At 46.6% G+C, this 12331-nt stretch overlaps 3 protein-coding genes across 4 annotated transcripts in view; 2 read left to right on the forward strand and 1 right to left on the reverse strand.

The window, feature by feature from the left end:
* LOC122689567 (zinc finger protein 665-like) overlaps positions 1 to 12331 on the forward strand; it is a 119986-nt gene that overhangs the window by 32251 nt on the left and 75404 nt on the right. The window lies entirely within an intron of this gene.
* LOC122690036 (WD repeat domain phosphoinositide-interacting protein 3-like) lies at positions 793 to 2534 on the reverse strand. Its single transcript, XM_043896983.1, has one exon. It carries the CDS (start codon positions 2461 to 2463, stop codon positions 1429 to 1431), a length of 1035 nt encoding a protein of 344 aa, XP_043752918.1. The 5' UTR covers positions 2464 to 2534; the 3' UTR covers positions 793 to 1428.
* LOC122689712 (zinc finger protein 160-like) overlaps positions 3977 to 12331 on the forward strand; it is a 35449-nt gene continuing 27094 nt past the window's right edge. Inside the window, exons 1-2 of one of the 2 annotated variants that reach the window (XM_043896378.1) lie at positions 3977 to 4035; positions 6879 to 6949. The gene's annotated coding sequence lies outside the window, so the exon portion shown is untranslated. The remainder of the gene's footprint in view (positions 4036 to 6878; positions 6950 to 12331) is intronic. The other variant, XM_043896370.1, reaches the window with a different exon arrangement.

The following is a 12331-nucleotide window of genomic DNA, read 5'->3' on the forward strand; positions in this document are numbered from 1 at the left end:
GCAGAGTTGCCTCTTAGCCAAGGACCCCGACTAGTTTTTGTGAAAACCTTATATACCCTAAGTGTACTTGCTCAAACCCACCTCCCCAAATTCCTTGAAACTAGTCTGGACAAGGTAAAAGAGAGATACGATCAAAGTTAACCCATGATTCATGTGTCACAAGACTAGATAAACAGTGGACATTTATCAATAGGACTGTGGTCATATCCCAATAAAAATAATGGAATTTATGACTTTGTTCTGTTACAGAGATAATTAGCATATTCTTTTTTTTAACAACAAAATTAGCCACGTTTATTTAAAAGAAACATTACAAATAAGTGTGCAAAATTAAATTTCATGATTAAATACACATAAAAGTAACATGCATACTTTACATTGAAATCCACAGACAAAGTTAGTTGATTACATGACAGTAAAAGAACTGGCAAACTGAGAGCTTGCAGCTGCAGATTTTAATGTTTGCAACCTGAAATCAAAACAAAATTAAGTTTAAAGGGAATTTAAGAAAATTAAATATATACCTCAAGTAGTACTAACAATATAGAGCCCATAACCTATTTTAGTTACCAAATGTTAAAAAAAAGTATGTGCCTCTCATTCCCAGAATGTTAGTGTGCAGCTATTCTTAAAAACAGGGAGAGAAGACGGTGAGAGAGGGAAGTGGAAGCGGCCGGCCGAAACCCACAGGACGGGTCGCTGCTTTGTTGAGACGCCGGTTTCCCTTCGTATCCTCCGAATTAAGCGATGCATTCTTCTATGACTCAGTTTTAAGGTCTACGTGTTACTCTGTTCCCTATGAGTAAAGGGGAACTCCCTTTGACCCAGAGTGTTGCCAGGAGGCCACAGGTGCGGTTCACCGGGTAGGCCTGGCGCTGCCTCAACTCCAATGGCGCCAACAAGAGGGGGACATGTGACATGTGGCTCCTGAGGGAGACACCAAGCCTGTGAACTCTAAACTTTGTTCAGTTTAGACGGGAGAAGGGCTTCCTCCCTCCTCCTCCTCCTAAGGCTGCCGGTGTGATAATCCCACTTATATATGGTGAGAAAGAACCAAGATTGCACGTGTGTTCACCTCTCCATCACAAACTCAGCAAAAAGGATGGAATCTGGCGCCACAAATGAATTTCACGTTGTCCCTCCTTTTCTCAACGTGCCCCCAGTTTGTCCGGAGCCCTGGCTGCAGGTGGAGGATGCGGCAGAACCACTGAAGCGGATGGTGGAGCTGGCGGTCAGGTGGGAGTGTCCCCGTGCCCCATTGATTCTTCCTTTAACATTGGACTCAGGAGGCCTGGCTTCGGAAAACAGCCATGAGTGGCTTCACGACAAGGTCCCGGGCCGTCCCTCCGGCCCATCGTCACCAGCCCCAGGAGCTGGAGGGGCCGCTGGGCGCCCAGGGGCCGCGGTGCTCGTGCTCCCGGTGAAGGGTCAAAGCTTGTCGTTCGTCATCTCCAGGAACTGCGCATACACGTCCCGGACGCACTCTCCCTTGGGGTTGAACAGGAACTTGTAGTAGCTGCCGTCCGCACAGATCGCAATGACAGCGTTTGGCTCTGTTCCAAAGGCACAAATGCATGGAGAGCCTGAGGGGACTTGAAACTTGGAGAAACTCCACTTGGAACTGAAGTATTTTGGAAGGAAACTGGCCGATGCCAAACTTGATTGTTTATTCCTTTTCGGATCTTCGGCTGCAAAAATGTGCACCGTGCCGTGGTCACTGGACACACAGATGAGGGAAGCGCCCTGATTGAAGTTAATGCAATAAATATTAGCTGCTTGAGATCCTCTTCGTAGTTCCTGGATTAAATGCCCTGATGAAGTATCAAGTATTCGTATAAGGGTCCCTTTCTCAGAGGCGGTCGCAAGTCTTGTTCCCTGCAGATTGAGAGCAATGCAGCTCAGGACGCCCTCGTGGGCAGGAATGTCCACCGGTGGCTTCTCGGTGCCGGCCAGGTCCACAAGCTGCACGTGGCCCGTGTGCGTGCCCGGGAAGGCCAGGAGCGAGTTGTTACTGTTGGGGCACAGGACACAGAGACCTTTAGGGTTATAGCAGGTTTCAAAGACGTGTAACTGATGGGGATTATGTGTGAATGTAAAGACTTTGATCATAGAGTCCAAAACAACCACAATTCTATCTCGCCGTAATTTGGCAGCCTTGAGTTCAGTAGAAAATTCTATTTCAATCACAGTTTTCTTCTTCAGGTCAACCCAAATCATCACTTTGTTCGGAGGGTATTTTGGCTTTTTCCCACCACCAACTAAAGCTAAGTAGTTGCAGCGAAACAACATTTCAATATGGCCAACTCCTCCTTCTAGAAATTCTTGCTTCTCCTTTTCCTTCAGTGGATCGGTGTTATAGACTCGGAATCCATTTTCCATCCCACACGCAAAGCATCCATGGTCCTGGTTGAAGCCGGTGTAGAGCAGCCCGTTGCCGTGCGGGTTGCAGGGCAGGAGGTTCATGGCGCCGCGGGATCCACCGCGCCTCAGAGCGGCATGCCGCTCTGGGAGGTCGACCGCTGGGATCCGTCAGGCCAGCGCCCACGCTGCCGCGGCGGGAAGCGAAAGTCCCACCGCCTGCGCGCGCAGCCAGGGAACCGCGGAGCGCCGAGCAATCCACCCGCGGCCTGCCGGGCGTGGGAGGGAACCAGCATATTCTTTTAGGCAAAGGCGAGTCCAAGTACAAGTCCTGAGGCTCTTTTATCCAGGGAGTCTGGTTTCCCATTGGTATGCCACTTCTATAGACACCGGGCACAAAGTTCAGAGTCCATTGGGAGGGTGACCATGCGTGTAGCCTAATGTTTGCAGCCTGGCCTAAGACGGAGTCCAGCTCTGTCTGTTTCCTCCTTCATTATAGCTTATGATGACAGAGGTGAAGCTTACTTCAGATCCTGTAATTATGGAAAAGAGCAAAGATTAAAAAATTCTCCCACTTCACTTCTAGGAAAAGGCTTACTGCCAAGAGCCACCCTTCCCCATTATCACTAACTTAAGACCCCCCACCCCCCACCCCACTAGGCCCCTTGTTTCCTTGGGAAAAAACCAGACACACCCTCCACAAATTCCCAGTCTATGCCCTATCAGTGATGTGTTGTTGTTCCTGTTGTTTAGTCGCTCAGCCATGACTGACTCATTGCAGCCTCGTGGGCTGCAGCATGCCAGGCTTCCCTGTCTTTCACCATCTCCTGGAGTTTGCTCAAACTCATGTCCATTGAGTTGATGATGCCATCTAACCATCTCGTCCTCTATCATTCCATTCTCCTCCTGCCTTCAATCTTTCCCAGCCTCGAGGTCTTTTCCAATGAGTCCGATATTTGCATCATGTGGTCAAAGTATTGGAGCCTCAGCTTCAGCATCAGTCCTTCCAATGAATATTCACCGTTGGTCTCCTTTCAGATTGACAGGTTTGATCTCCTTGCCCTCCAAAGGGCTCTCAAGACTGATCTCCAGCACCACAATCCAAAAGCATCAATTTTTCTCTGCTCAGCCTTCTTTATGGACCAACTCTCACATCCCTTTTTTAATCACACCCCAGGCTGACTACTGGAAAAACCATAGTTTGTCTATAGGGACCTTTGTTGGCAACGTGATTCCTTTGCTGGCAACGTGATTCCTTTGCTTTTTAATACACCATCTAGTTCTATCGTAACTTTCCTTCCAAGGAGAAGTCCCCTGCTTGCAGTCCCCTTTAACAGTGATTACAGTATCGAATTAGTTTCCTCCGCCCGCTGCGCCGCCACGCTTCTCCCCACTGAGCGCCCCGCCCCGCCCCTCCCCCCGCGACGAGTCGCCCCGCCCCGCCGCGCGAGGACGCTCCGCTCCGCCCCGCCCCTCCCTCCGCGCCGAGACGACCCGCCCGCCGCGCAGCGAGATCCCGCCTCACCTTTCAAAGGCCCTCTGCTGGTCGCGCTTCTCTCCACCACCCACCCTCTGACGGCCTGGCCCCGCCTCCAGCCGTTCAGCTATTTGTCTGCGCGTGCGCGCACCGTGACTCACGTGGCAGCGGAGAGCGGCGAGTGGAACTCCAGGCTTAGCGTGAGTTTCTGACTTTGGAGTCGGACCTGCCTCTCGCAGTCTCCTTTTCTTTGTACCCCGGGTTTGAGGGTCGCTACTGACTCTAAATCCCCGCTCCCGCCCCACCACCCCCAGTAAATTCAGACGTCTCCGTAAGCGGCGAAGGGGCGCCTGCCTTTTGCTTTAAAGCCCGCACTGAAGCCGGTTCCTGCTTTTGGAACACTGAAACGCTGCGTTTCGCACCTTTTCCCGGTTTAAAGCCGTTTACTGACCTCACTGACCCCTCTACCCTTTCTGCACCACATACAATTCTATTAGGCGAAGTGGTTTATTCGCTCCACGTTCTTCAGCCTCTCCTTCTCGGGCCCTGGAGGCCTCGCCGGCCGCCCCGCTCCCGCAGAGGCCGCGTTCTCTCCCCGGTCCTGGGATTCTGGAGAGCCCGCCCCGCTCCTGAGACCCCTCTCCTTCCCACCCCTCTGTCCTCACGTCTCCTCAGGCCGGTCCTTCTGACCTTCAGAGTGACTTTTCCCCTGATCCCTGGTGGCGCGAGGTGACCTGAGCCAGCCACGTGACACCCATGGGTCTTCGGCCCCACATACCAGCCGGAATTTGGCTCTTGCGGGAGGGCCTTTCTTATTCAGTCTCCTACCCTGTAAATAGTGGGTGGAAGGCGGGATCCGGAGTAGCAGAGACAGCGACTCCTAGAGAAATGGAAAATTGAGAAAAGCATGTAGGACAAGCGATGGCAGTGAAGAGGATTGTGAGGAACTTGGAAGAGACAGCTTCATGAAAGAGAATGAGCCTTGTAGGGAGCGGGTGCGGCAAGGAGAGAAATTCAGAAAAAAGCAGGATCTCCGGAGAGTTAACGGTGAGCAAGGTAGGGAGATGTGGTTGTTCATTCCGACTCTTTGCGAGCCCTGTATCTCCCAGAGTTTTCTCAAATCCATCCGTTGAGCCAGGGATGGTATCTCCCCATCTCGTCCTCTACCGCCTCCTTCTGTAGCCTTCAAGGGAGAGGGGCTGTAAATCAGGGATCCCAAAGAGGGCGACAGTGGAGAGGCAGTTCACAGAGACAGCCCGCGAAGGCGATACTAGAGTTGGGCCCAGAGCAGCAATATCCTGCTGGGAGAGAAAGGGGACTCCTAGTGATTGGAGGAGCTGAGAAAAAAAGCGAGCTGAAAGGAAGCATAGCCACTTGGGAGTGCCAGAGAGTTGGGAGGAAGGGAGGGCAGAGATGGAGGAAGAAAGGCAGAAATGCAGGGAAATTGAGGCTCACCAGGGAGGTTGGAGAGAAAGCAACTTGAAGGCGAACAGATGGCAGAGAGAGGCGGGATGGGAGGCAGGGAAGAAGTAGAGTGGAGGAAGGGACAGCAGGAGAGCAGAGATGAGAGCAGAGAAAGGGAGATGTAGAAAGAAGTAGGGAAACAGATCAACCAAATGAAGTGGAAACAGCTAGTGTGCAGGTGATGGTGGGGACTAGATCCAGAGAGTGCTGAAGCAGTTGGCTCAGAATTATTAAGTCGTCATACATTGATTTTGGACTTTAAAATCTAATGCAGATCTTGCTTCTTTAAATTGTACAGATAAGAATGAGAATTGCAAAGCTTCTGTCTGTGAGGCATGTGTATTTCGTATTTATTTGTATTAAAAGAGCATGCGTGTGTAGAGCCTGTTGAGGTGGGGACTGGGGCAGGGACTTGATTCTCTCAGGTGTGGGTCACCCCCTTCCCTATTCCTGGTGAGGAATAGAGGTATGTGAGAGAAAAAATGGGGCAAGAACTGACTGACCCTTTGAAAAGTTGCCTTTTCAAGCAACTTTAATCATGTTCTTTGTGATGGTTTTACTTTTGGCTTTCTGCTTTCTTTACATTTAATTTTCTTGTAGCTTGGGATAAAGATTTGTTCGTTCAGTAGCGACTTTCTTGTAAACAATTATGGAGATTTGTCTCACTTGGGACAACTTGGATGAATGTAGAGAATATTACGGTAAGTGAGTTAAGACAGACAGGGAAAGACTGGTATTGTATGTCCTTCCATTACATGGAATGTAAAAAAAACGAAACTCACAGTACCAGAAGGTAGGATGGTGGTCATCTGGAAGGTCTGGAAGATGGGGAGATGTTGGTCAAAAGCTACCGACTTTGAGTTGTGAAATGAGTGCGTCCTGGGGAGGTATGTGCAGCATGCTGACTGTAGTTAATCCTGTTCTGTTACTGCTTGCTGGGAATTTGTCAGCAGAGTACGTCCTCAGTGTTGTCACCACACACAGAACATGGGAATTTGGAGGTGATGGATGTGTTGGTTAGTGGTTTGTGATAAATATTTCATAGTGTACACATATGTCACATGGTCACAGGGTGTATAGTATGTGCACACATACTCCTTTCATTAGTCATCTCTTCCCCCATCAGACATGCTCCTCACGTTCTTGTGTGGGGCCTTGCCCCAGGAATGTGCACAGAGCTGCAGATAATAACGATCTGGATCCTGCATTGAGCACCAGGGCTCTTAGCCTCTACTTCTGAGACTGAGATCAGGCCCCGGGTGGGGCGCTCTGCTCTGAGTGGGGCTGGACCACGGCCTGCTGTGTGACCTGAAGGGGATCATGGGGTCAGCGGAGGTGCCCCTGCTGCTGTGTGCATGAGGCCTCACCAGGAGTGGAGTGTGATCCGAGGGAAAGTGTGGGAAAGTCCCATGTTGGTCTCTGTGCGGGAGTTGATTGTCCTGAGTCCCTCCTGAGACAGTGGGCCTAGGGGACTGTCTGTTCCACACGGTGAGGGCTTCCCTGAGTGCGTGGTTGGGGCTCAGGAAGGGGATGTGTTGACTCTAAGCTTTAAACAGCATGTTTTCAACTTTCATAATAGAACTGTGAAGACTCGTGGACGAAGAAGCCCAGAAGAGGAAAGAACAGGAGTCAGGCGTGGCTCTTTCTCAGGTAAGGTCATATTCTCAGTGGATTCTCACACTGCCTTCCTGAAATGCCCTTCTCTGGACTTGCTAATCGTGTCTGACTCTGGAGTGTCCTGTCTGACGCCTGTACACGCACACTCACCCGGGGCCTTCCCTCAGGGCCTGTCGTCTCCACTTAGATCCCGTCTCCCCATGACCCGGTGACCTGGCCCTTGTGAAGAGGCTCCCCTGGGCACCATCCTGGGCAGGGCTTCTCACCCCGGGGTTGGAGACGGGGTCTCAGTGCTGTTGGGCAGCAGGGACTGTTTAGGGCCCATCTGGATGCACTGTCTGCTCTCTGTCAACCAGGGTAAAGAAGCGGTACGTGGACCTCAGGTATTAACATGTACAGTACACGGTAAAATCTGCAACAGAGGCCAATGAGTAGAAATCAGTTCTGACTTTTTATAGTACATTTAAAACTAAATGAGTACCTCCTTGAAATCTTAAGTGTTTGGGAATGGAATGGAAAGTTCAGAAAGAGATCACAGGACTAGATGGTGTTTCGTATCATTGTTTTATCTTTTTTCTTCTTTTTCAGTTTCTTTTTTTTTTTCTTTTTTTAATTCTTTCCATTTTTTTTTTTTATTCTTTCCATTGTCTATTTAACCATGAAATCAAGTTTACTAATATTTTTTGTCTTTTCTTCTTGGTTGCAAGTTGCATCTTGTAGGATCTTAGTTCCTGAGGAGGAATTGAACCTAAAACCCCTGCAGTAGAAATGCAGGGTCTTAAGCACTGGATCACCAGGAAAGTCCCAACTTTATTAATTTTGATTCATTATTTATTTCGGAAACAATGTTTAATGTAGGCAATTAGAGATCAAGAATTTGCTCCAAATAGCTTTCCATGGATTTATCAGAATATTATTTCTACTGAAATGATCCTTACCACTTTTTCCATTTCTCCTTTTGTGTGAAAATAAAAACTCTGCTCAGGGCCTATTGGTGAAATGTATTTTCATATCAGGGACAGTTGACCTTCAAGGATGTGGCCATCAGATTCACTCCTGAGGAATGGGAATGCCTGTACCCTGTTCAGGGGGCCTTGTACAGGGATGTGATGATGGAGACCCTCAGAAATGTGCTCTCTGTGGGTAAGGATAACTTACCTCTGAAGTTTGGGATCTGCCCTAGGGGTGTGTCTCTGCATTTTCTCTGTATGCCTCTTGGTAGCCTGTTTTTCGTGACTGAGGTCAAAGCCCTGTTGACTCAGACATGAAAAGCCTCATGATTGGCATTAGGAATTTAAACTTGTCCTTTCTTCAGGTGATTTGCCCACTACATGATACACAAGGAGTTTTTCCAGAGCTTAAGTATTTATAAAGTTGATTTCAACCTTTTGAAATACCCAATTTCCTATTTTCTACCCCTACGGTCTTGGTTTAGTAGTTCTTTAAAAGTAATAGGTATTTGCATATAGTACTATTCCTTATGCATTCAGAAGAAGGCAGAGAGTGAATGAATTTGTGAAGTATTGTTCTTTCTGTCTTTAATGCTTTAATCAATATTCACACCTTGGAATTCATCAGGGAATTCATACCGGAAAGAAACCTTACAAATGGAAGAAGTGTGGCAAAGTCTTCAGTTGGAGTTGGGCCTTATAATTCATCAATACATAATGGAGAGAAACCATAGAAATGTAATGAGTGTGGTAAAGCTTTTAGTGCACGTGTAGTCTTAACTGACCATCAAGCAGTTAAGACATATAGGAGAGAAACCTTTTAAATGTATGTGGCAAAGCCTTTAGTTACAGATCTTATTTTACAGTTCATTGGAGAATTCATACTGGAGAGAAACCATGTAAATATGATGCATGTTGCTCGTGCTTTACTAAAAATGCACACCTTGGAATTCATCGGGGAGTTCATACTGTAGAGACATCATATAATTGTGATATATGTGACAAGGCCTTTAGTCAAAATGCATACCTTGCAGTTCATCAGAGAATTCATAGTGGAGAGAAACCATATAAATGTGATGTGTGTGGCACGGCCTGTATTCAGACCACAAACTTTCTAGTTCATCAGAGAATTCATACTGGAGAGAAACCATATAAGTGGGATATTTGTGGCCAATGCTTTACTCAAAATGCAAGCCTTGGAATTCTTCAGAGAATTCATACTAGAGAGAAAACTTACAAATGTAATGAATGTGACCAAGATTTCAATGCATGTTCAGCTCTAACCAACCATCAAGCAGTTCATACAGGAAAGAAATCATATAAATGTAATTTATGTGGCAAAGCCTTCTGTTACAGGTTTTATCTTACGGTTCGTTGGAGAATTCACACTGGAGAGAAACCATATAAATGTGATGTGTGTGACCGGTACTTTACTCAAAACGCACACCTTAGAATTCATCTGGGAGTTCATGCTGGAGAGAAACCGTATAAATGTGATGTATGTGGCAAAGCCTTTAGTCAAAATGCACATCTTACAGATCATCAGAGAATTCATACTGGAGTTCAGTTCAGTTCAGTCACTTAGTCGTGTCTGACTCTTTGTGACCCCATGAACCGCTGTACGCCAGGCCTCCCTGTCCATCACCACCTCCTGAAGTCCACCCAAACCCATGTCCGTCGAATGGGTGATGCTATCCAACCATCTCATCCTCTGTCATCCCCTTCTCCTGCCCTCAGTCTTTCCCAGCATCAGGGTCTTTTCAGATGAGTCAGCTCTTCACATCAGGTGGCCAAAGTATTGGAGTTTCAGCTTCAACATCAGTCCCTCCAATGAACACCCAGGACTGATCTCTTTTAGGATGGACTGGGTGGATCTCCTTGCAGTCCAAGGGACTCTGAACAGTCTTCTTCAACACCACAGTTCGCGAGCATCAATTCTTTGGCGCTCAGCTTTCTTTATAGTCCAACTCTCACATCCATACCTGATCACTGGAAAAACCATGGCCTTGACCAGACGAACCTTTGTTGGCAAAGTAATGTCTCTGCTTTTTAATATGCTGTCTAGATTGGTCATAACTTTTCTTCCAAGGAGCAAGCATCTTTTAATTTCATTGCTGCAGTCACCATCTGCAGTGGTTTTGGAGCCCAGAAAAATGAAGTCAGCCACTGTTTCCACTGGTTCCACATCTATTTGCCATGAAGTGATGGGACCAGATGCCATGATCTTAGTTTTCTGAATGTTGAGCTTTAAACCAACTTTTTCACTCTCCTCTTTCACTTTCATCAAGAGGCTCTTTATTTCTTCTTCACTTTCTGCCATAAGGGTGGTATCATCTGCATATCTGAGATTATTGATATTTCTCCCGCAATCTTGAGTCCAGCTTGTGCTTCCTCCAGCCCAGAGTTTCTTATGATGTACTCTGCATATAAGTTAAGTGAGCAGGGTGACAATATACAGCCTTGTACTCCTTTTCCTATTTGGAACCAGTCTGTTGTTCCATGTCCAGTTCTAACTGTTGCTTCCTGACCTTCATACAGGTTTCTCAAGAGGCAGGTCAAGTAGTCTGATACTCCCATCTCTTTCAGAATTTTCCACACTTTATTGTGAGCCACACCGTCAAAAGCTTTGGCATAGTCAATAAAGCAGAAATAGATGTTTTTCTGGAACTCTCTTGCTTTTTCGACTATTCAGCGGATGTTGGCAATTTGATCTCTGGTTCCTCTGCTGTTGGGTCCAGCCCCAGCGGGTCCAGGAATACCCAAGGGATGAGTGGCATCAGCGAGAAAGAAGACAGACACACACAGAAGGTTCCCTGGAAGAGGTAGCTTTTTTTTTTTTTTTTTTTTTTTTTAGGACAGCTCAGTTTTTATAGAATGAATGTTACCTCCCCCTTAAGTCACCACATATTACATCAGATATTGGTTTGTGCTACTGTCAATATTTTTTTCCCCATGTTTTTCCCCTATGCATTCATCTGGAACTTTTCTGATTACAGGGTTTTTTCCTAGAATGTCCTGTACTTCAGTCTTCTTGCCTCAATGGCCTAACATTTTCACTCTGACAAAAACAATGTTCCACAAATTTCAGGTATAGTGTGAATTCTTTAGACAATAAAACAATACATGGGAAGGGCTACAAAAATATGTTTGACATTTCTGAGAACAGTACCATGTGAAAACCCTGATATTTTTCTTTACCTGAAACCACAAAACCTCAATTTACAATGATTAACTATTAAACAACAAAAATACCTCTAAAGCAGCAAAACACCTCTATTAATAGTGAGAAAATGGCAGTGAAGCTGGTTAATATTAATCTTCTATTGAAATCCTATGTACCCCATTTTCTAATTCTACAAAAATACCCATAATATCCCATGTTGTTTAAAGAAAGGGAAACAATGGACAAATAGCAGCAAGGAAATAGCAATAATGAAAACCCTGTCAACCAAGGAGCAAGTAAACTGAAGCAGTATATCTACTCCTAAACCTAAATGCCTCTACTCTTTTCTATTCTAGAACATTGTAATCCTTTAAGCAAGCAGCCAAACTATGCCTGTGGCCTTTTCCTTTTTGACCTGATGTTTATGGTCAAAAACTCGTGTTTTTGGTGTTTTGCTCCGTGTCCTAGGCCGGAGCAATCATGAGCATTTCCAAATAGGCTTGGACTTTTCCAGCGAGGCCTTATTACTATAATATTTCCAAAAATGAAAGCCCAACAACAGTAAGATGAAGAAAGGGACATACTGGGCCCCCGGGACAACCTCGAGGGGAAGAGCTGCCTTGCAGATTCCTTTCTCGTCCCGGTGGCTCCTGAGGGGACATATTGGGCCCCCGGGGCAGCCCCGTGTGAGGAAGAGCTGCCTTGCAGGTTTCTCTCTGGTTCAGTGACCTTGTCACGGTTTGGGCGCACCCCGGCGGCTCCCGACACCCTGCCTTTTCTAAAACCAGCTTGAACACCTGGAAGTTCACAGTTCACGTATTTCTGAAGCCTGGCTTGGAGAAATTTAAGCATTACTTTACTAGCATGTGAGATGAGTGCAGTTGTGCGGTAGTTTGATCATTCTTTGCAATTGGAATGAAAACTGACCTTTTCCAGTCCTGTGGCCACTGCTGAGTTTTCCAAATTTGCTGGCATATAGAGTGCCGCAGTTTCACAGCATCATCTTTCAGGATTTGAAATAGCTCAACTGGAATTCCATCACCTCCACTAGCTTTGTTCATAGTGACACTTGACTTCACATTCCAGGATGTCTGGCTCTAGGTGAGTGATCACACCATCATGATTATCTGGGTCGTGAAGATCTTTTTTGTACAGTTCTGTGTATTCTTGCCACCTCTTAATATCTTCTGTTTCTGTTAGGTCCCTACCATTTCTGTCCTTTATTGAGCGCATCTTTGCATGAAATGTTCCCTTGATATCTCTTAATTTTCTTGAAGAGATCTCTAGTCCTTCCCATTCTAT

The sequence above is a fragment of the Cervus elaphus genome, chromosome 4, assembly GCF_910594005.1.
Source record: "Cervus elaphus chromosome 4, mCerEla1.1, whole genome shotgun sequence".
In the NCBI taxonomy this organism is placed as follows: Eukaryota; Metazoa; Chordata; class Mammalia; order Artiodactyla; family Cervidae; genus Cervus; species Cervus elaphus.

What these genes read in the sequence shown, in the direction of transcription:
- LOC122690036 (XM_043896983.1), bottom strand. Translation starts at nt 2,463, where the DNA reads ATGAACCTCCTGCCCTGCAACCCGCACGGCAACGGGCTGCTCTACACC.